General features: G+C 39.8%; 1 protein-coding gene across 1 annotated transcript in view; it reads left to right on the top strand.

Annotated features, from left to right (window-relative positions):
* Positions 1 to 20,717, top strand: part of Atp8b4 (ATPase phospholipid transporting 8B4 (putative)) — a 177,856-nt gene that overhangs the window by 99,981 nt on the left and 57,158 nt on the right. Inside the window, exons 15-17 of the mRNA XM_021226305.2 lie at positions 3,698 to 3,863; positions 8,687 to 8,875; positions 20,095 to 20,210. Of these exons, the coding sequence (XP_021081964.2) occupies positions 3,698 to 3,863; positions 8,687 to 8,875; positions 20,095 to 20,210 (471 nt within the window). The remainder of the gene's footprint in view (positions 1 to 3,697; positions 3,864 to 8,686; positions 8,876 to 20,094; positions 20,211 to 20,717) is intronic.

Raw genomic sequence — 20,717 nt, 5'->3', positions numbered from 1 at the left:
ATAGATTCACATGGTTTAAAATTTCTTCTAATCCAGATATCTTGGTCACAGAGTTTCCAAATCTTTAGAGTTGTTTCTGCATATGCAAAAATGTGTTTCACTGTTTATAAACATGTGGTGGTCAATATATATACTCTTCCCAGCCTCAAAAACCTTTTGTTCTCAATTGTTAAATGATATCCTGCTATATTCACATCCTACAATATATGTGATGAAACACTAGTGGGCATTTAAAATGTTTCTTATAGCTTGATAGTAGAGAAAACTCAGAGGAAATCTGGATAAGTATGCTATTTCATAATGTTGGAGTATCCTGTGGAATGCATTTCAAGAAATTGAATTACCACATAAAAATGTGTGGATATCCATAGGTTGATAAATATTAGTTACATTTTAATCAGATAAAAAAGAGACACCTAGCCAGGCATTTGTGGTGCACACCTTTAATCCCAGCACTCGGGAGGCAGAGGCAGGTGGATCTCTGTGAGTTCGAGGACAGCCAGGTCTGCAGAGTGAGTTCCAGGACAACCTCCAAAGCAATACAGAGAAATCCTGACTCAAAACAAAACCTAGAGAGAGAGAGAGTGAGTGAGAGAGAGAGAGAGAGAGAGAGACCTAATCCCTTCTAAGAGACACACTGTCAATGATCAAAGTCATTCCCACCAGGATTTTCTCCTCTTAAAAATCTTAGTACTGCCTAACATGACCCTTCTGAACATGAAACGATCATAAATGGACTTTTTAAGGACATTCAATATACATGGACCTTTCAAGGACATTCAACATTTATTACATTCAAGATGTGATAGATGCTTACATGAAAAAGCTAATATAATGCAAACATGTGATACATGATAGTGATTATTAAATCGTGTTTGGGTAGGGAAATAATCGAGAGCTAGATTAGGGATATGTAATTATAAAATATTTAGAGCAGTAAATTTTGCTTAGTTTTGATTTTGTCACTTCCTCTATAGCTGGCTTTGACAATTCAGATTCTCATCTGTAAAATGGGAAAATAGTGTTTATTCCAGATGCTTGGTAGGATCTCTATGTGCCATAATTCATAAAACTGTTATTCTGTTTTCTGGCCCATATCAATAATATTTATTTTATTCAGTATTATTCATTTTAGAATAAATCTGGTTTGAGGAAGAAAGAGCCTACACCTGGCTGTAATTTTACCTCAGGTGTTGACAAACTATGTCTTGGAATAGAAAATTTCTCTCAGCATTGTTTCTCTTTTGAAAAGTATTTATAATAGCATCTGTTCTTTTCAAGTTCAGAATCAAATGCCAAACTGTAATACAAATGCCAGTAGTAAATTTAGGGAAGAATGGTTAGAAATTCACAAGTTTTGGTTTGCAGAAAAATAATGTGTTGTATTCATCACTTTATTTTGTAGTGGTTAGTGAGATTTAAGAATGTGCCTACCAATAGAACACATTGCTATATTTTTAATACCAAATCTTAATTCACAAGTAAGCAAATGTTAATTCACAAGTACTAGTATTTCAAAAAGGGCTATAACAGGACACGTACTATTTCAGGTCAGATACTGCTCTCAAAATGAATTTAATCAGGTCAAGATTTCCCACCATTTTAGGTGCCAAAGGTACAAGTAGTGTTCTGTGAGCTTGAGAGCAAATGCCAGGGGTTGTATATAAATTCATTTCTTTGGTCAAATGGATGGAAAAAATGCATGTCTCATGACAAGGTAAGGTCTCTACACTGGTGACAAATGAAGATGACATTGTGAATGACATGACCTTTGCTACCAGCTGATTATCACCTCTTGGAACACTCATGCTTTGCTTAGTATGCTACTGAACTGACGAAATACGGATGTGGGTTCTATCCTGAGTCACATGAAAGATGTCTCTAAAGGCTTTGGTCTTGGGAGCCAAGGCTATGCAATTGGTAGTTTCAGGGCCCCACATCGAGGGTTCATATGTTGGGGCCCCATGTTGAGGGGATATCTTTCAGGGACCAATGTTGGGCACCATCTGCCTTGACACCCAAGCAAACCAAGGCACATAACTGCCATGCTAGGCATGCAAACTGTCCTAGGACACCCAGGCTTATTGAATGTGGTTGCCACAGGCTTTGGGGCTCTTTGTTGTTGGTACTGTGGACCTGGCTATGATGGACCCTTAACCTCTGTCTCTCACGTTCAGAGGAACCGTTGCCAAGTCCCTCAGTGTTATCAAGTCTCATTACTCTTAGAGATAGTAGGGACAGGGATGCTTGTAAAAAAATGAACTACTCAGTTCTCCCTGCCATTGCCTCTTCATTGACCTCTTGCAAGTTACTTGATGTGGAAGACAGGGTCAAGACAACCAGTTAGAACGCCTGTGATCCCATAGGGCCTGAATCCAAGGAGTAGTGAGTGAGCTCAGTGCTGCTTCAAGTTCCAGCCCCAGACATAATTTTTTTGCTCTCTGCTAAATGGTTTTGTAGCTAGATAGTGGTGGAGGTGTGTGTCCAGGTAGTTGTACTTCAACAACCCTGTGAGATGCACATGGATTCAGACTTTGGAGCCAAAGAAAAGGAATTCTAGCCACAGTGTGCAGCTTGACTGTTAAATGGTTAACAGTAAATAATGTGTATATGATTTCATCTTTGGAGGGGATACTTAGTTTTGTTTACAAAATAGAAGGCATATGTTATCAGCTTGGATATGTGAATACAGTGGAAAAGTGGAGAGCCAAAGTAACTGAACGGTTGTAGTGCCCATTATAAAGTGAGAAACTGAGAGATACCATCTGTTTGTGAAGGGAAATGGACTTTTTATCATTTATAAGACTGTCATAAAGTTTCCAAAATTACAATGTAATTGCCCTAAAGATGGGGGATGATCATGTGAAATCAGCAAAAAGCCAAAAGATGGAGATCAGGTTGGAGTTCTCAAATGGACAAAAGTATGTGGTGAATGCACTGCGTGACACTATCCTAAGGGTATGAGAACAAACACCTACTCATCCCAGATAGGGAACTGATGATAGACCAAAGTAACAATACTACTAAGGTCCATCTTTGTGAGCCAATGAGTTTTATTAGGGTATGAGTATTTATAGGAAAATGGGTGAGGGGTTACTTACAGGAGCAGAATATTTTACACAGCTGCATCACCAGAACATGCCTTAGAGTGGCAACAGCTCACAAAAGCTGGAAACTTTCACAACCTACAGACAGCTCAGCAGGTTGGAGTGTGTCCTTTCCAGGTAGCTCAGTTGGTCTGAGGCTCTCCCAGGCAGCCTGGCTGGTCTCTGTCCCTTCCAGGCAGTGTTTTTGATCTGAGGGTGTCCTTCATGACTTATAAACATCTATACTGTTTGTGGAAGGAGGGGTCTGTTGAATCTGTTTGGTTTCAGGGACTTCCTGAAGCTATTCTGAGTTGTTTATTCACTGAATTTAAGGATCATCCTGTGGACAGAATGTTTCACCTCCTTTTTAACATTCTGTGTTTTAATGAACGTCCCTCCAAGATGGAAAGCCTTCCTCTGCTACACAGCAGTGTGTGAATGTATATTAGAGATTTTCTACTTTTCAAACAAGCTGGGATGAATTAATGGTTGTAGATTCTTTTTAAAGTGAGGTAATTGCAACCTCATGAAAAGTACAAAGGTCAAAAATGAAAAGACAACAATGGATTATTGTTGGAAAAATTTGGCTTAGTGGTGGTGTTCTCTTACAGAAAAAGGAGGGTGTGGACTTGTCAGGCAAATCTCAATCAGAAAGAACACTTCATTTCCTTGACCACAATCTGACGGAATCCATTGAGCTGGGGGACCCCAAAGTACATGAATTCCTTCGCTTACTTGCTCTCTGCCATACTGTAATGTCAGAGGAGGACAGTGCAGGTAAGTGAAATGTGTTTGAATAGTGAGCGTTTAAAAAAGCATAACACAGATAAGCACTGCTATTAAAATGCAAAGATTTCTGAACTAAAGATAGAATATTCCAGACGTTTTCTTGTCACCAGTATTTTTGTTTATAACCTGAATGCTTCTCATAAATAAGGATTTTTTTTGATTTTTACGAGACAGGGTTTCTCTGTATTGTTTTGGAGGCTATCGTTCCAGCCCGGCCTCGAACTCACAGAGATCCGCCTGCCTCTGCCTCCCGAGTGCTGGGATTAAAGGCGTGCGCCACCACCGCCCGGCTTAGGAATATTTTATTTTTTATTAGTTTTATTTTACTTGCCCCTATGTGTGTCTGTATACCACTTGTGTGCAGGGCTCATAGAGGCCAGAAGAGGGTATCCAATCACCTGGGACTGGGGTTACAGCCAGGCATGAGCTGCTATATGGGTGCTGGGAATTGAACCTGGGTTGTCTAAAAGACCAGTCGGCATTCTTAACTGCTGAGCTATCTATCACTCCAGTCCTCATAACACTTTAAAGAAAAAGACACAGTACCAATGGAAAGCTAAAGATCTAAATATGTCCATCAACTAGGATGAAATGCTTCTTCTGATTGAGCACCACATGTGCCTGTGAAACTTGTAGTACCCAGAACAAACAGGGAGGGAGATACAGTTGAGTCACAGCACATGAGCTTCTAATGGATTAAGATGACTATAGAATGAGGATACATCTACATCAAAACACTGGTCATCATGCTGATCAAGGCCTTTTTACATGCTGCATGATTGTTTGGAGCTCAGGGTTCATAAAATGCAACAAAACCAGCTGGCTTATGTTACATTTTGATGCTGGGAGGCAATCGATGATGCCAGAGAATCAACTTCTTTCCAAGTCTAATAGTCTCACCTGTAAGTTTTGTTTCTTCTTGCTGCCAAGTATTAAGTTAAAATTACTACCCAAGGAAGTAATAAGTGCTGGATTAACCCATTCTTTAGATTTTTAATTGCTTTGAAGATTCACATAATTATATTTATGGCTTTAATTGATCTTTATAATATTAACACCACAAGAAATTATTATATTCCCTTCTGGGAATTGCCTTAAGGAAGCCTCTTTTATTTCTGCCTTTTGAGTTTATTTCATTTCCCAAACCCTATTTCATTTTAATAGAAATCTGTTTTCCATTAATGTTATGATACTCGTTAGATCTCATTGAGGATATTAATTATACTTAATTTGAAATTTGCCTTTGTTTCATCCAGTATGCTATATTTTATTGAGTGTGTTCTCTCTGCCTTTCTCTGTTTTTGTCTCTCTCTTGGTCTCTGTCTATTTCCCTCCCTCTCTTCCCCTCCCTCTCTCCTTGTGCATCTAACTTTCATGTTGTTCTCAAACATTTGGTTATTTCTGGTTGTCTGTTCCTCTTTGTATGAGAGAATCCCTGCTTGGTGACTGCCTTTTATTACTGTATTCTGTTGTTTAGGATTGTATGGATGAAGCCTTCTGGATGTGGGGTTCTCTGTTCTGGGAGTCATACCACCTATGTTGCTGTCTTGCTTTTCCAGGGCTGGCACAAGGAGTCTGCTAGGGATCTTATTAGAGATAGAAATGTATGTAGATTCCCTTTCTCATTTCCCCTCCTAGTCTATGGTAGTCTGACACTACTGTGCTCTCTCACCTCTGGTCTTGGGTCCTAGACTCAGATCTTGATCTTTTTTTGAGGTCTCCTGAACACAGGGCAGAAAAATAATTTTAAGGATGCATCTTGGGGAGAAGTATTGCTTCAGCCTGTCATCGGGGCAAACTGGCTGGAAAGGGAGCACAGTGGCCCAGCAGTGCTGAGTGGAGTTCTTTAAGTAGTTTTACTAATGATGCCTTCAAGATTCTGTTCCCATCTGTTGACTGAGTTTGGAGACTATTGGTGCTTTCTCTTGCTTCTGCCTCCAGTTTCTTTTGCAAACATTTTGAACTATGATTATTTTCCCTCTATCTTCATTTCTTTATTGATCATTTGACATTTTCTCTTTCTGATAGTTCTCATATTTGTAGGTTCATTTTCAATTCTAGCATTATTAGACATTTACATTGTGCTACAATTCAATGCATTGAAGTGCCCAGATCTTGAAAGTATGTGCACGGATGAACATGAATAAACACTGAAGTTTGATGAGATTTGACAGTTCCAAATATCCCTAGAAGCACTGCCTGGATCAAGGCATCCATCAATGCAGCAAGGTTACTCCTGGCATTTCCATTCAGTTTCTATCAACTCCAGCCCACCCAAGCTCTGTTGTGACTTCTAACACTAAAGATGAATTTGCAATTCTTGTCCTCCACATGAGCAGAATTGTACAATATAGACTGTGTGTCATGTTCTGTCATCAGTGCTGGTATCTCAGTTACTAATTTCTTTTTTAAATTAAAGTAGCATTTCCCTGTGTGAACATGCCACAACCCTTTCCCGTACTCTGTTAATATATGGTTAGATGATTCCAGCGTTTGTGAGTAAAGTTGCCACAAACACTTCTTATGTCTTTTAAAATTATTTGTTTAGAAAATTGGAAGGAGGATGTCTAAATACTTAGGAATGGAAATTTTCAGCTCATCATATATGGATATGTTTAAACTTCTAAGAAACTGTTCAGCTGTTTTCTAAAATATTAGTGTATCCTTTTATACCCCCACTATGCATGAATGAGAGCTCTAGCAATCTGTACTCGCCACTCAACCTTTCCTGTGATTACTCTCACATTTTAGCTCTTCTTATGGCTGGTTAATATCTCGTGCCACTTTAAAGGATTTCTGAAGAGACAAGAGTTAGAATTGTGCATGATTTCAATTGTTTCTAGCTCTTGTCTCAAGACACCGAATTCCACTGACAGGGTAATGTCTTCAGGGAATGTGAACTTGCTTTCATTTCAAAGCTTTCATTGTGGAAATGTATAGTTCAGGCTCCAACAAATCTTTATATGTTATAGAACATTGCAAACTAAACTTTTCTGTATAAGTGTCACTTATAGAGAAGGAGAGAGTTCAAGTCTAACAGTTTTAATACTTCAAATTCGGCTCGTGGTAGAGGACATGGCTATACATGTGTGGCATTTTTTTCATGGGGAAGATATTTGGAGAGGTTGTGTGTTTTTTTTTTTTTATCTCTACAAGTTTCAGAACAAGAGAGTGGGAAATCCAAGTACTTTGGGAAGGTGGCTTTTGTTTTTTCAAGATAAGGTTTCTTTGTTATTTTGTCTTTGCCCTACCTTTTCTTTCTTAGACGCTTCTTTTTTCTTTTTGTCTTTTCATAGTTTTAGTCCTTTTGAATCTTGCTACTTTGGAAACAATGTACCTTTATTATTTAGTGGTTAATACTGGGATTTTAACAATAGACCCATGAAAGCTGGAGGCATCTTTTGATTAAAATAAAGATCCTTCAGTGGTTATCAACCCTGTCCTGGCACATGGGATATTCTCACCATAGTCTCCATTCCTTTAAAAACTCACTGGTGCTATTTTTATAACTATAGTCAATGCTTGTGTGTTTCATTCATATCTGTAACATTTATTTCTTCTTTAATCTGTAAATGATGTTTATCTATCTATTCTTTTTTTTTTTTTTTTGGTTTTTACGAGACAGGGTTTCTCTGTATTGGAAGCAATTGGTCCAGCTTAACCTCGAACTCACAGAGATCCGCCTGCCTCTGCCTCCCGAGTGCTGGGATTAAAGGCGTGTGCCACCACCACCTGGCTATTCTTTTTTTTTTTTTTATAAATTTTTACCTACTAGAGGTAAATTTATGGCTTTCCTATTGCTAGTAAACTATGAGAGATTCTGAAGTAACTGTTTTATTCTTTTTTTTATTTTTCTGAAACAGAGTCTTGCCATGTATCCCTGACTAGGTTGGTATTTACTGTGTATTTCAGGCTGCCCTTGAACTCATGGAAATCTTCCTGCCTTAGCCTCTTGACTGATTCATTTTTGGACTTACTTATAAATGTATATTCAAGAATATAAGCAGAGAAGTAGGGTTTAATTTTTCATGAGGAATCATAATATGCCTACTAATAGAAAACCCAATTATTAACAATTTTCCTGAGCACTATAAACAGTAAATATGGACTTACATATACTTGTATCTTCTAATTCATTTTTCCTAACATATTTTTTTGTAAATGGAATTGCTTTCAGTGTAAGGTATTTTTAATCTTTCTGCATGCTTCATTCTTTCTCTTTCCTCTTAGCTCCACCCCCGGCAATACACTATTGAGCAACAAGTCTTTAACATCTCGGTTTACTCCTTTATGTTTTGGTGGATATTTATGTATTTGCTCTCATAAAATGGTCAGAAGAATATCTGCTTCCTCACTTCTTGTTTAATCTCTTTAATGATCATATCATCTCTTTCAGCCATAGGTCCTATCAGTATAAAAATGAAAATATTTATTTAAATAATCATTACTTCCAAGGGCATACTCTCAGGATCACATGAGTTAATATATTACAATGTTTTAGTTAGAACCTCTGGTCACTGAAAGTGAAGAACTATGATCAATGACCAAGAAATTTTTATCACAGTAGAGAGACAGATTTACAATTGGACAGTTTGTTGCAGGAGGGAGAAGGGCTGCATGGTAGTATGCATGAAGACTTGTGGTATTCCAGGGCTTCATGTGGTTGATGGGTGGACATTATCTAAAGACAGGGAAATATTTAGAGTTGATGCCAGAATTGGGTATGAAAGAATGCATTGGGATTAGCATTGCAATTATGAACGTAAGTTATTGCCCTCAACACTGAATGTGTTTCTCTCTTTTCATTTTAGGAGAACTGGTTTACCAGGTTCAATCACCCGATGAAGGAGCTCTAGTTACTGCTGCTAGAAATTTTGGGTTCATTTTTAAGTCTCGGACTCCAGAGACAATAACAGTAGAAGAATTGGGAACACCTGTTACTTATCAGTTACTTGCCTTTTTGGATTTCAGCAACATCAGGAAAAGGATGTCTGTCATAGGTATGTTTGTTAGCTGAGATTATCATTGATCTTTTTTTGACGTCTCTGTAATTGTGTTGGTGCTTTTCAAGGCTAACAACTCTCGGTTATATGCTACATTTTTGTGACTTTATGAACTCTGGTGGTCTTCAACTTAACCTCCTAAGTGTAATAATTTGTGAATAAAATTCAACAAGAGCTTATTCCATGCCCAACATTATTCCGATTCTCTACCCAAGGTAACCGCTTTGTCACAACAACCCTAATAAAGTACATGGTATGCCCATTGTATAAATAGTCAACTGAGATATAGAACAGTTGAGCAACTTGCCTGTCTGAGTCCACAAAGGTTACCAGCTGCATGCTGTCACACCTGCCATGGGTTCATATGTAGTGGAGTCAAATCTAGAATTCTGACTGGAGAGCTGCTCAGCTCTGGTTCAGGAGAATTTCTGAATGGTGTATCTTGTTCTGGTTGTTGTGGGCCTCATTGGCCATTCTCACACCGTTTATCATTTCTGCTCAGCATGATTGGATGCTCTCACGACATTCATTATTTATATTATCCCATTGCTGGAGATGATGGCTTATTACTGCAGTTAGAACCACATCATACCCAAGCTTTTCTAACCCAGTGCTAACCCTCAGCACCATGCCAGTATCCTCAGACTAGTTGTGTACTCCTTTCCCAGTCCTCTTACATCTTCAAGCAGGTTTTTAAAATAAATGTTTAAAAAGTGTCCCTTTTTATTAGTTCTTTGAGAATTTCATATAATGTGCTTTGATCACCTTTACTCCTTCTCCTCCCAGAGCAGTGTCCTCCTTCCCTACCCACCCTACTCTTTCCTCTTTTTTCTCTCTCTTTAATCTATCAAGTTCAATTTCTACTGCCCATATGTTCTTGAATGTGTGGGCTTCCACTGGAGTGTGGGCAACTTTCCATGGTCTACACTCTTAAAGAAAACTGATTCTTCCTCTCCCAGAAGAACAATTTCAAGTAATTCCTTGGCTAGGGGACTTGGTGTCCACCCCTTCCCCACTCTATATTTCTATGTTGGGATTTTGTCTGCCTTGTGCTTGCACAGGTCTTCTGCATGGGTTCATATGTGCTGCTGACCCACTATGTTTGGAAGATATATTTTTTGTAGTCATCTTCTCTTTGTGAGTCAGACTCTTTCTGCTCCCTTTTCTGTAGTGATGCCTGAGCTTTGGGACAAGGAGTATGATATAGATGTCCCATTTAAGGCTGAACATCCCACAGTCTCTCATTCTCTGTATATTGACCAGTTATGGGTCTCTATGCTACTCACTATCTACTGAAGATAGAAGCTTCTCTGGTGAGGGTTATTGCAACAGTGTGTTACCCTCACACAGGACACAAGAAACTAAAGGAAAAGATTTTAAGTCATTTGTCTGAGAGTATCACATAGCACAACTTTTTTAAAATTAATTTTTATTTAAATTAATAACAATCTTATTTTACATACCGATCCCAGTTCCTTCTCCCTCCTGCCCTCCCATTCCCCCAACCATTCCTATATCTCATCCCTTATTCACTCCTCAGGGAAGGTGAGACCTCCCGTGGGGGATAATCAAAGTCTGTCACAACATTTGAGGTAGGACCTAGGCCCTCCTCCATGTATCTAGGCTGAGAGAGTACCTCTGCAAAGGGAATGGGCTCCCAAAAACCTTTCATGCACTAGGGATAAATACTGGTTCTACTGCCAGAGGCTCCATAGACTGCCCAGGTCCTCCAACTAACACCCACATTCAGGTGGCCTGGTTCAGTCTTATGCTGGTTCCCCAGCTGTCAGACCACAGTTCATGAGCTCCCACTTGCTCAAGTCAGCTATTTCTGTGGGTTTCTCCAGCCTGGTCTTGACCCCTTTGCTCATTACTCTTCCCTGTCTACAACTGGATTCCAGGAGTTTGGCTCAGTGCTTCGCTGTGGATCTCTGCTTCTGTTTCCATCAGCTACCGGATGAAGGTTCTATGATGGCATTAAATGTAGTCATCAGTCTCATTATAGGGGAAGGGCATTTAGCATAGCCTCTTTAATATTGCTTAGATTCTTAGTTGGGTTCATCCTTGTGGATCCCTAGAGATTTCCCTAGTGCCAGATTTCTTGTTAAGCCCATAATGGTTCCTTCTATTAAGATATTTCTTTCCTTGCTCTCCTTCTCTGTTCTTCCCAACTGGACCTTCCTAATCCCTCATGTTTTCCTCGACCCTCCCTTTCTCCCCTCCTCTTTCTCCTACCTCCCTTCCTCCTAGCCCTGCTTCCAATTTACTCAGGAGGTCTTGCCTCCTTCTTCTTCTTTGGGGATCTATGTGTGTCTCTCTTAGGGTCCTCCTTATTTCCTAGCTTCTCTGGAGGTATGGATTGTAGGCTGGTAGGCTGTTAATCCTTTGCTCTATGTCTAATATCCACATATGAGTGAGTACATACCATGTTTTTCTTTCTGTGTTTGGGCTTCCTCACTCAGGATGGTTTCTTTTAGTTCCATCCATTTGCCTGCGAATTTCAAGATTCCATTTTTTTTTACTGATGAGTAGTACTCCATTGTGTGAATTATCACATTTTCTTTATCCATTCTTTGGTTGAGGCATCTAGGTTGCTACCAGGTTCTGGCTATTACAAGTAAAGCTGTTATGAACATAGTTGAACAAATGTCCTTGTGGTATGAATGTGCATCCTTTGTGAACTTCTGGAGGCATCACCATCCCTGACTTCAAGCCCTATTATAGAGCTATAGTAAGGAAAGAAGCTTGGTATTGACACAAAACAGACAGGTAGACCAATGGAATTGAATCGAAGACGCTGATATTAATCCACATACCTATGAACACCTGATTTTTCACAAAGAAGCTAAAATCATACAATGGGAAAAAAGAAAGCATCTTCAGCAAATGGTGCTGGCATAACTGGGTGCTAACATGTAGAAGATTGCAGATAGATCCTTATCTATCACCATGCACAAAACTCAAGTTCAAATGGATTAAAGATCTCAACATAAATGCAGCCACAATGAACCTCTTAGAAGACAAAGTGGCAAGTACCTTGAACACAGTGGCACAGGAGACTAATTCCTGAACATAATAACAGTAGTACAGACACCGAGATCGACAATTAATAAATGGGATTTTCTGAAACTGAAAAGCTTCTGTAAGACAAAGAAAATAGTCAACAAGACAAGGTGGCAGTGTACAGAATGGGAAAAGATCTTCACCAACCCCACATCTGACAGAAGGCTGATCTCCAAAATATACAAAGAACTCAAGAAACTAGACCTCAAACTACCAAATAATCCAATTAAAAAGTGGGGTACACAACTAAATAGAGAATTCTCAATAGAGGAATCTAAAAATGGCTGAAAGACACTTAAGAAAGTGCTCAATATCCTTAGCCATCAGGGAAATGTAAATCAAAACAACTCTGAGATACCATTTCACACCAGTCAGAAAGGCTAAAATCAAAAACACAATGACAGTTTATGCTGGAGAGGATGTGGATAAAGGGTAGTACTCCTCCACTGCTGAAGGAAATGTAAACTTGTACAGCCACTTTGGAAATCAGTATGGTGGTTTCTTAGGAAAATGGAAATGAGTTTACCTCAAGATCCAGCAATTCCTCTCTTAGGCATATACCCATAGCACAACTTGTTATACAGCCAGTCAGATGCAGAGAAAATAATCAAATCTGGGATTGTCTTTTTTAAAATTTGGTTGTGGGACAAAGCTCAACGATAAAGTGCTTATCTAGGACACACAATCTCTGTGTTCATTCCCTGAAAAACAAAAAGGCTACTCCTCAAATAAAGGCTATTTCTATTGACTGCTTGGTTGTTTACTTGCTTTTGATACTTGCATATTTTTGAAGTACTAGGATAATGGTTCCCAACGTTTAGCTTCCATTAGAGTAAGTTGAAAAGATATTAAAGCACAGATCACTTGGCTTTGGCCACTGGTGTGCGACTTAGTTACCACTATCAGTGCTTCATTAGAGGTCTTGTCAGTGCTTACTTGAATTATTGCAGTGTCTTCAAAACTGTCCCCATTAAAATAATTACCTCTATGCTGGCAATATGCTACTCTTTCTAAACCATAGACCAATTATATCATCACCTAAAAAATTCTGGCTTCCCAGTATTCACAGGGCAATGCTTCTGGTGTGACTTGCAACCTATTTTTCTCTAATTTCTAAACTTTGTACTCAAGTGTCATCACACCTCACCTTTCCTGAGATGCATTGTAAACTTTTACACTCTGTGTACATGTTTTTTGATGCATATATAGAACAATCTTTTCCTCTAATTCCTTTTTGCTGAAAATGCCTTCTAATCTGATAATGTACAATTTAAATGTCATTTGTTCTTATTTTCCAAGTAACTGTTTCTTATGGTATTCCCTAGAATGTTTTGTTTAATACAGCAGTGAGATTCTGTCTTCTGGGATTCATGGTTATAGCAGCAGCATACAGGCTGGGTGCTACCTGAGGTCAGGTAGCCTTATCTTCATACCGACCAGGTCCAAGCACCATACTAGTGCGTAATCCCTACAAATATTAATTGAATGAAATTCAAGCTGATACTTTGTAATTTAAGAACATCTTGGCCATTGTATTAAATGGATTCCTACTATGGAAAATGTATATATCCACAATGGTAGGGTTTGGGGTCTTCACCGGAAAATCATATGGAGAGATTTTTCTGAGGCTACTCATTTTAATTTTTCTTATGATAACAGGCCACAGGCAGTTTCCACCTACTAAGAAACACACAGACTGTTCTGGATGTTGGCTTAGCACTGCATCAGTAGGAGCTATCCTCTATTTACAACCCCAGGGGAGATGTCAGTGGTACTCAGTTGGCTCAACATGGATTTCATTTTGCTCTGATGGTGTTGACAAAAACCTAAGATTGTTATGTGGGGAGAAGTTTGGCTTTTGCTCAGTATCGGTCACCATTACAGGCTGTGGGGAATTCTCAGCCTAACCGCAGACATCAGATGTCTGCCTTAATGGATCCCACATGGGAAAGGGCAATGCTCAGTGCAGAGTGGGGCTGTCAGGCTTCATTCTGGCTGCTTGGTTTTCAATGGTGGGGGGGGGATTCAAAAGCGACTGTCCTAGAGCAGAAAAGTCTATTTGATTCTAGGCAGGAAGCAAAGCCAGCCTCCTGATTGTCATGTGGCATGTTCTATGGGGACAATACCCTTGTGAGGGCTCAGACACTGCTGCTGTGGACTCTCCCTCAGTGCTCCATGCCATTTCTTCCCTTTCTTCCTCTTCTTCCTTCTTCGTTTTCTACCTTATTGTTTGTTTGTTTTTGGAGTCTGTCATTCAGAGGCAGACACCCACAGCTAAACACTGAACTGAACTCCTGGAACTCAGTGACAGAGAAGGAGGACTGATGAGCAAAGGGGTCAAGACTGGGCTGGTTTAACCCATAGAAACAGCTGACCTGAGCAAGGGTGAGCTCTTGAACCCCATATTGATGGCTGTGAATCCAGCATGGAACTGATCCAGACCCCCTGAATGTGGTGGGTACCAGTGAGGAGGCCTAGACAATCTGTGGAGCCTTGGGTAGTAGATCAGTATTTATTCCTGGCATACAAATGGACTTTGGGTGCCCATTCCACAATGAGGGATGCTTTCTCAGCCTGGACTCTTGGGGGAGGGCCTAGGCCCTGCCATGAATGAAATGACAGACTCTGGAGATCCCCCATAGAGGGCCTCACCTTCCCTGGGGATCAGAGTAGGGATTGGGTTGGGGGCTGGAGGGCCTAGTGGAGGGCCGGGGGAGGAGGGGAGGGAGAGGGAGCTGGGATTGACATGTGAAGCAAGCTTGTTTCTAATTTAAATAATAAATAAATAAATAAAACAAAACCCCCAACTTATTAAAGTATAGTTTCAATACCAGCATGCTTAGCTTTCAATTGAGGACAAGAGCTCCTATTAAAGTTAGTGCCATTTAAATAAAAATTGTTTTCTATAGTATTTTGTCAAAGGTTATAGAATGTGCTGATTAGCAAACATATGAATCTCATGATACCAATTTAGTATGTTAAGGTCTATAGATAAGAACAAACAAGCAAGCAAGCAAACAAACATCAACAACAAAATGATTGAATAGAGGAAAGTGGCAGATAATCATTAAAGAATAAGTTATGTTGACTCTCAAAATCCGATGTGAGTTGAAGAATTTTCAGATGTAAATGTTGAAGAGATTATGAGTCTAACAGTCAGGTGTGGTGCTCACCGTAATCCCAGCACGTAGAAAGTCTAAGGGTAGCTCTGGGCTATACAGTGGGACCCTATCTCACCCTCCTCAAATCATCGAACGTTTATAGAAAGATTGTAACTACTAAAGAAAAGCAAGAGCTTCATTAGCTATGCTCAGCACACTGTATTCCAGATTCCTCCTGGCTTGAGCAGATACACAGCCCTATGGGCTCTCAGCCTTGGGTCTATCGTGGCTCTCTGTCTCCCTTGACCAGCTTTTCTAGCTACATGATGTGGTGCAATTTGTCTTTTTCTTTTTCCTTTCTTTTAATTTAAATTAGAAACAAGCTTGTTTTACATGTCAATCCCAGTTCCTCTCTCTCCCCTCCTCCTTTGTCCCTTACTGGCCTCCTATTCCATTCACTTTCTGCTCTCCAGGGAGGGTGAGGCTTTCCATGGGGATTTTCAAAGTCTGTCACATCATTTGGAGCAGGGCCTAAACCCTTCCACTGGGTCTAGGCTGAGAGAGTATCCCTCTATGTGGAATGTGCTCCCAAAGTCCATTCGTGTACTAAGGATAAATACTGATCCACTACCAGAGACTTACCCAGACCTCCAAAATGACATCCTCGTTCAGGGGGTCTGAAACAGTCCTATACTGGTTTTCCAGCTATCAGTCTGGGGTCCATGAGCTCCCCCTTGTTCAGGTTAGCTGTTTCTGTGGGTTTCTCCAGTCTGGTCTTGACCCCTTTGCTCATCACTTCTCCCTCTCTGCAAAAGGATTCCAGGAGATCAGCTCAGTGTTTAGCTGTGGGTGTCTGCTTCTGTTTCCATCAGTTACTGGATGAAGGTTCTAGGATGGCATATAAGGTAGTCACCAATCTCATTATCGGAGAAGGGCATTTAAGGTAGCCTCTCCACTATTGCTTAGATTGTTAGTTGGGGTCATCCTTGTAGATCTCTGGACATTTCCCTGGTGCCAGATTTCTCTTTAAACCTATAATAGCTCCCTCTATTATGGTATCTCTTTTCTTGCTCTCTATTCTTCCCCTGACTGGATCTTCCTGCTCTCTCGTGTCTCCTTGTCCCCTCCTCTTCTCCCCTTCTCTTTCTCCTAACTCTCTCTCCGCTCCCCCCATGCTCCCAATTAGTTCAGGAGATCTTGTCCTTTTACCCTTATCCTGGGAACTATGTATGTTCCTCTTAAGGTCTTTCCTACCTTCTCTGGCAGTGTGGATTGTAAGCTGGTAATCCTTTGCTCTATATCTAAAATCCATATATCAGTGAGTACATACCATGTCTCTCTTTTTGTGACTGGGTTACCTCACTCAGGATTGTTTCTTCTAGTTCCATCTATTTGTCTGGGAATTTCAAGATTCCATTGTTTTTTCCCACTGAGTAGTACTCCATTGTGTAAATGTACCACATTTTCTCTATCCATTCTTCAGCCGAGGGGCATCTAGGTTGATTCTAGGTTCTGGCTATTACAAATAAAGCTGCTATGAACATGGTTGAACAGAAATCCTTGTTGTATGAATGAACATCTTTTGGGTATATGGCTAAAAGTGGAATTTTCCTGAGGAAACTCCATACCGATTTCCAAAGTGACTATAGAGAGTTTGCACTCCCACCAGCAGTGGAGGGGTGTTCCCCTTTCTCCACATCCTTTCCAGCATAAACTGTCATTGGTATTTTTGATTTTAGCCATTCTGACAGGTGTGAGATGGTATCTCAGAGTTGTTTTGATTTACATTTCCCTGATGACTAAGGATGTTGAGCATTTTCTTATGTGTCTTTCAGCCATTTTAGATTCCTCTATTGAGAATTCTCTATTTAGTTCTGTACCCTGTAAAGAGAAGCCTTCCTGCCAGCCTATTCCAGAGCTGCATCAGTCCCAAATAAAAACACAAGAGGCTACATTAATTATGAAACTGTTGGTCTTGCTTGCTTCTTACTGGCTAGCTCTGACTTAAGTATTTATCCCATAATTGTTAATCTAAGTATTTCTCTTACCGGAGCAAAGATTCCGGGCTTCTTATCCCTATGGTAGTTACATCTTGACTCCCTGTGTTTCTCCTACCCAGAGTCCCACCTATCTTGCTTCCCTATTGGCCAACAGTGCTTTATTGACATATACACAGGACTTCCCCAACAGTACCCCACTTTTTAATTGGATTATTTGGTGTTTTGGAGACTAGCTTCTTGAGTTCTTTGAATATTTTGGAGATCAGCCCTCTGTCCGATGTGGGGTTGGTGAATATCTTTTCCCATTCTGTGGGCTGCTGTTTTGTCTTATTGACTATGTCTCAAAGCAGATAAAGCAGAAGAGAATGATCTTAAAAACAACTTCCTGAAAATGATAGAGGCCCTCAATGAAGATATGAGAAAATCCCTTAAAGAAATGGAAGAAAAAACAAACCAAAAAATAAAAAAAAACCAACAAATTTCTTAAAGAAAGCAAGGAAAGCCAAGAAAAAATAATCAAACAGATGAAGGAAACAATTCAAATAGTTCAAGACATGAAAACTGAAATAGAGACAATAAAGACAATAAAGAAAACACAAACTGAGGGAATGCTGGAAATAGAAAAGCTGGGTAAAGGATCAGGAACTACAGATGCAAGCAATTTTTATACCTTGGCTTGAATTGCCTACATTGGGGCAAAGAACACTCAGAACATCCACCCATCTCTGAGCTGTTTCCTACCATCACCTTATTCCCTCTAAATCAATAGTGAAGTATATTTATGTTCTGAGGCATTCTATTCTTAGAGAAAACTTCAAGTGGAAAGCATGAAATGATCTTTATGATTTAATCGATAAAGTCTGTGAAGATGTGTGTTAGACTATGAAGTGAAGTTGTGGCCCAGGTAATTGTCTCACATTGTTGGATCTCCTAGGGAAAAATATATGACCTCACCGTCCATCTATCAGTCTGTCCGTCTGTCCATCCATCCAGTCATCCACATTAATTGTTTACTGTGTGCCAAAGTTTAAAACCAATCCTACAATGTTTGGTCAACTCTTATGTGATTTGAGAGTGAGATTGGATAGAGCATGCAGGTGAGATTAGTGAAATAGGAAGTCTGTGAGAGCTGTCATTCCTGAATCTGGAGAACAAGGGAAAACAACCCTACAAACAACAACTTTCAGCAGAAGAAAGACAGAAGCTTTGTTTCTTTCAATTCTGTGAAGTGTGTTTGCAACTATGACTGACCCAAGAACAAACCACTGAAATGAATGAGCTTTCCCATGCACCAAAGGGCATAAAAGAGCAGCAGAGCAAGGACCAATGACTGACGTGCATCCAACACCCTGAGGGACTAGGAGTTATTAGACCAGGTAGGGAGTTAGGCAGACAGGCAGGGAGGGGCCATACTAAGTTCTAAAGACAGCAACTTTTCACTTACCCTCCTGACCTGAGACAAAAGACTGGCACTTTCAAACAAAGGCCTGGTAGGCTCTGTTTTCACCAATCTGGTTCCCTTTCTGTTGGACCATAAAGGAGGGATTAGGTCAGGTTCACCAAGTTGTGGTCCTATCAGTCAGCCTGTCTTTGTTCAAACTGGCTAGCCCTAAAGTAGGGGAAGAATAACTCCCAAAGATACTTAAAACTCCTGTCCCTAGAGGAGAGAATGAATTTTGGATTCTAGATTCCCCCTTTGCTTTGAAGGTTTTATATCTGTGTGCTTTGCTCTGTGTGTGTGTGTGCATGTGTGTGTGCATGTGTGTGTGTGTCTGTCTGTATGTGTATATATATATTTTATGTATATATGTGTGAGTGTGTATATGTGTGTATGTGTGTATGTGTGTGCATGTCTGTCTGTCTATATGTGTGTATGTGCGTGCATGTATGTATGTATATGTGTGTATGTATGTATGTATATATGTGTGTGCATGTGTGTATGTATGTATGTGTGCATGTGTGTATGTATATATGTATATATGTATATATGTGTGTGCATGTGTATGGTATGTATATTGTATGTATATGTGTGAGTGTGTATATATGTGTGTGTATGTATGTATATATGTATGTATACATGTATGTATATATGTATGTGTGTGCATGTCTGTCTGTCTGTGTGTGTATGTGTGTGTACATGTGTGTATGTATGTATATGTGTGTATGTATGTATGCATATATGTGTGTGCCTGTGTGTATGTATGTGTGTGCATGCGTGTATGTATTATATTGTAAGTATGTATGTGTGAGGGTGTATATGTGTGTGTAAGTATGCATGTATATATGTGCATGTGCTTGTCTGTATATATATGTGTGTATATACGCATATATATATATATGTATGTGAGCATATGCATATGCATGTGTGTATGCATGTGTGTATGTATCTGTATGTGCATGTATGTATGTATGCATATGTGTGTGAGTGTGTATGTGTATGTATATGTGTGTGAGTGTGTATGTATATGTGTGTGTGAGTAGGTATGTATGTGTATATTCTTGCCTCTAATAAAGTCTTTCTTCACTGCTTGATTCTGTCAGCTCTCTATGTGCTTTTTGCTGCCTTTTAATTCTTGAAATGGCAGAGAAAAAGAACAGTATCAAGATCCCTAGATGGCAACAACTTGAGTGGCTAGAATTCCACATGGAAATGTGTTGGCACTACACTGATATTTATTTAAATAGAAGATCTTGAATTCTGCACCAAGTGCTTTCAAGTAAAGCTCTTAATTCTCTTTAATACACATGTCTTGATTTAAGGCTTTCAGCTGTTTAGCAACAGGGAGCTGGGTAGGTCATGTATAAGAGTATAAAAATTCTTGCTTCTGAGTTTAGGGATCAAAAACTTCCAGTAGAAGGAATATTTTTAAATTAATTGAACAGGAATAAAGCCCACTAACTTAGGTAGTGATTGTCTAGCCAGTGGCCCTGAATGCTTTCTTTGTTCCTGGCTGAAACCTTATGCCTATTTCCAGATGGGTTAGCTGGGACAGTCTAGTTTTCACAGATTTCAGTGATATAACCTGCTTTTCCAAACTCTTTTTTTTTCTAGTTCGAAACCCAGAAGGACAAATAAAACTTTATTCCAAAGGAGCAGACACTATTTTGTTTGAGAAACTCCATCCTTCCAACAAAGAACTGCTGTCTTTGACGTCAGACCATCTCAGTGTAAGTGCCCCATGGTAAGGTCAGCACAGGAACCCTTTGCCATCCCCTGTGACACTTGTTAATGAAAATCAGCAAACAAGCTGACTTCTAAAACAGAAAGCAGCTGGGAGCCATGCCACAGAGGGCAGTGCTAGGGAGCATCTGGGAACTGGCTGCCACTCAGAGTTTTAGCACAGGTGAACTAGCACAGGACGTCTGGGAGAGCCACACAGCTCGGTGAGCCAGGGTCAGTTGGGGCCACCACTTTCTGACTGTGTTTAGATGGTGAGGGAAAAAAGTCTCTGGAGACAATCATCTTTGTCCTATGAGGCTTCTTTCACTCCTGCTAAAATGTGAGTCCCTTATGTGTTCTGGGTGTCAATCCACAGACTCTAGGACTAGAGTGATATTTTTTTGGAAATTTTCTGAAGGGCATAGAGGTGATCTTTGTACCTTCAATCCCCTCTCAAGGGTAAGGGTCTATAAAATAATAGACCTGTTGTTCACCTGTCACACTAATAATTTGTT

The sequence above is a fragment of the Mesocricetus auratus genome, unplaced genomic scaffold, assembly GCF_017639785.1.
Source record: "Mesocricetus auratus isolate SY011 unplaced genomic scaffold, BCM_Maur_2.0 Super-Scaffold_100004, whole genome shotgun sequence".
Classification (NCBI taxonomy): Eukaryota; Metazoa; Chordata; class Mammalia; order Rodentia; family Cricetidae; genus Mesocricetus; species Mesocricetus auratus.
Note: the sequence above shows the minus strand (reverse complement) of the source record. Positions and strands in the feature narration are given on the sequence as shown.